This window comes from Lithobates pipiens, unplaced genomic scaffold (assembly GCF_037356315.1).
Source record: "Lithobates pipiens isolate NorthernLeopardFrog02 unplaced genomic scaffold, aLitPip1_a1.2 Scaffold_23, whole genome shotgun sequence".
In the NCBI taxonomy this organism is placed as follows: domain Eukaryota; kingdom Metazoa; phylum Chordata; class Amphibia; order Anura; family Ranidae; genus Lithobates; species Lithobates pipiens.
In genome coordinates this window covers 15,650,460-15,653,394 of record NW_027507785.1, presented here as the reverse complement: position 1 = coordinate 15,653,394, position 2,935 = coordinate 15,650,460, and the positions used below count along the sequence as shown (strand labels likewise).

General features: G+C 37.3%; 1 protein-coding gene across 1 annotated transcript; it reads left to right on the top strand.

Moving 5' to 3' along the window:
• Positions 1-752: 752 nt before the first annotated feature.
• On the top strand, positions 753-2,503 carry LOC143926849 (olfactory receptor 6K3-like). Its single transcript, XM_077450889.1, has one exon. The coding sequence runs from the start codon at positions 794-796 to the stop codon at positions 1,754-1,756; it is 963 nt and encodes a 320-aa protein (XP_077307015.1). The 5' UTR covers positions 753-793; the 3' UTR covers positions 1,757-2,503.
• Positions 2,504-2,935: the final 432 nt, after the last annotated feature.

The following is a 2,935-nucleotide window of genomic DNA, read 5'->3' as shown; positions in this document are numbered from 1 at the left end:
GGCCAGGGGTACAATTCAAGAAGTATCCAATATGTTTCGGGGTCTAAGTGCCCCCTTCATCAGGGCTTTACTGGCAACAAAGTGAACAAACCAGTAGTGAACTGGACCTACATTGGTATTCCAGTGTGAGTTGAAAGCACAGGCCTAATCAGCTGCTTGTTTGGCACCCAGGTCCAGTAGCTCCAGTTCACTAGTTCCAGTTCACTACTGGTTTGTTCACTTTGTTGCCAGTCAAGCCCTGATGAAGGGGGCACTTAGACTTCCAAAACGCGTTGGACACTTCTTGAATTGTAACCCTGACCTATAATGGAACAATGTTGTATCTGGATCTTTTAGCAGTGGTGTGGCACTTTAAATTCAACTCTTACTACATTACACTACAAGCCAAGGAGACTGTGGAGACCCTCTGGGGTATAGAAGTTGCCTGCCCCGGAACCAGATCATTTACACCAACACCAATACCTTAAGATAACAATACCAGTAAAATAAACCTACGGGTCCGGATCTATCTTTCCACTTTCTTCAATTTCAACAGGAAGCTGCAGATGAAACAAAAGTTTCTAATATTTTTTACACAATATCCCACCACCACCAATTTACCAGGCAATCAACCAGCTACCACAATTTAATTAAATTTTTGAAATTCCCCAAAAATTATAGCAGCAGATAGTATTTTGGAAGCATGTATGCACATTTCAGAAGTAACAATCTAAACATTTTCTCTGTTCTTTAATCATTCAGGATCATGCAACTGATCTCAGATGAAACTCGAGTTTGAATTGAAAGAAGAAAGATGGACACCGCATCCAACACCAGCACCAGCTTCATCCTCCTGGGGCTGATGGAGCTGGAGAAGCAAAAATACCTCTACTTCTTCCTTTCTACAATGGTCTACTCATATATTTTGACAGTAAGTAGTGTAATCATATATGCCATTTTTAAGGAGAGAAGCCTCCACGAACCCATGTACATTCTCATAGCCAGTTTGCTCTTCAATGGGATCTTTGGCAGCTCTTCATTTTTTCCAAAATTGATGATTGACTTGATCACCTCTTCAAAGAAGATCTCTCGCACTGAGTGTCTTATTCAAAATCTCTGCATTTCTACTTTTGCCTTTTTTGAAATGAGTACTTTTACCATTATGGCCTACGACCGTTACTTGGCCATATGTCAACCTCTGCAGTACATCATGTTATTGACAAACGAGAAGGTTGTGAAGATAATCTTTGGGTGTTGGGGCATAACCTTCATCATCCTCTTCTTGCTCCTTTTTCTGACAGCAGCACTTCCTTTATGTGGGGATAAAATAATAAATATTTTTTGTGATAATATGTCCCTCATTGTGCTGGCCTGCGTAGATTCATCCAATAGCAATGCACTTTCAGCCGCCGTATTTACCATCTACTTTGTCCTCACCATTTTGGTCACTGCTTTTTCCTATTTAAAAATATTCTTTGTCTGCATGAACCTCTCCAAGGAGTCACGTCAGAAGGCTGTCCACACTGTTGTGACCCATTTGCTCAACTTTTCAATATTCTTAATTGGAGTATTATTTGTTGTGCTTAAATACAGACTGGGGAATATTACTCTCCCCATAACTGTTCATGTGCTCCTCTCTGTCACACCTTTGGTGATCCCACCAATCTTTAATTCTCTGATCTATGGAGTACGGACCCATGCCCTAAAAATAAAAGTCAGCCATTATTTGTGGAATGTAGTTTTAGGAGGAAAGTGGACACAAATTCATAGGCATTAACCATCCATAGTTGACATAAGTGATAAACAAGAGAAAGAACAAAGATCTCAAACATGCCAAGGAACCATGTATGGTTTCTACACTTGTTATCAATATTTTGTTGCACTTATATGTATTTTTTCTGTGTTGTATTGAACTGTATCGGGTTGCCTTTGTTTGATGTATGCTGACATCTAGGGGTCGGTTTTGGCCCATTACAACTTGTTCACTTATGTGATTTGGTTTCATCTTCTGTCCTCCCCATCTATTTATCTAGACCTTCCCCTTTTCCTTCATGTTCCCTCAGTCAGTGTTAGTTCTACGCAGAGACAATGTTTAAACCTGGTACACATGGGCCAAATATTGTCCGGTATCAGCCAGTTTAACAGAAACCGACTGACATTCGACCCGTGTGTACATCAGCATGTCCAACAGAAGCCAGTTGAAAAGAACAATCAATGTTTGCAGCAGTTGTTAGTTCCCCTAATATGATGATGCAAATGTAAGGGTTTTCACATGATGGACCAATATTTATCCCCAAAACTTTTTCTTGACCTTCAGATCTTGTCCCAGCATTATTTTCTTTTATCTTCTCACTGTAGTGAGAAGCAGCTTTTTTACTCTCTGCAATGTCATACCCACTAGAGCTGCACGATTCTGGATAAAATGAGAATCATAATTCTTTTGCTTAGAATAAAGATCACGATTTTGAAGAACTTTTTTATTTTAAACATTTACAAGCCCTGAACATTAGGTTATCAAACAAGATGGCAATAAAATAAGACATAATACTTTTAGCTTCAATCAAATTTAAAGAAATGTAATGATAAATAACATAATGTGCAAAGAAATAAAAAAAATACTATTATGTTATATTAGGGTCTTACCAATTACCGATAGCTACTGCAACTTTTTTGTTTACACTTCAGCTGTCAGTAATGGTACAAAGCATTACATTTTTTTTTACAAATTAAATATTTTGTTTATTTTTTTAATGTTGTGTATTTTTCAATGTGAAATGTATGTGTGTGTGTATATATGTATATATATATATATATATATATATATATATATATATGTGTGTGTGTGTGTGTGTGTGTGTGTGTGTGTGTGTGTGTGTGTGTGTGTGTGTGTGTGTATATATATATATATAGATATATATACATATATGTTAAAGGTGTAAAACTATTAATGAACAAA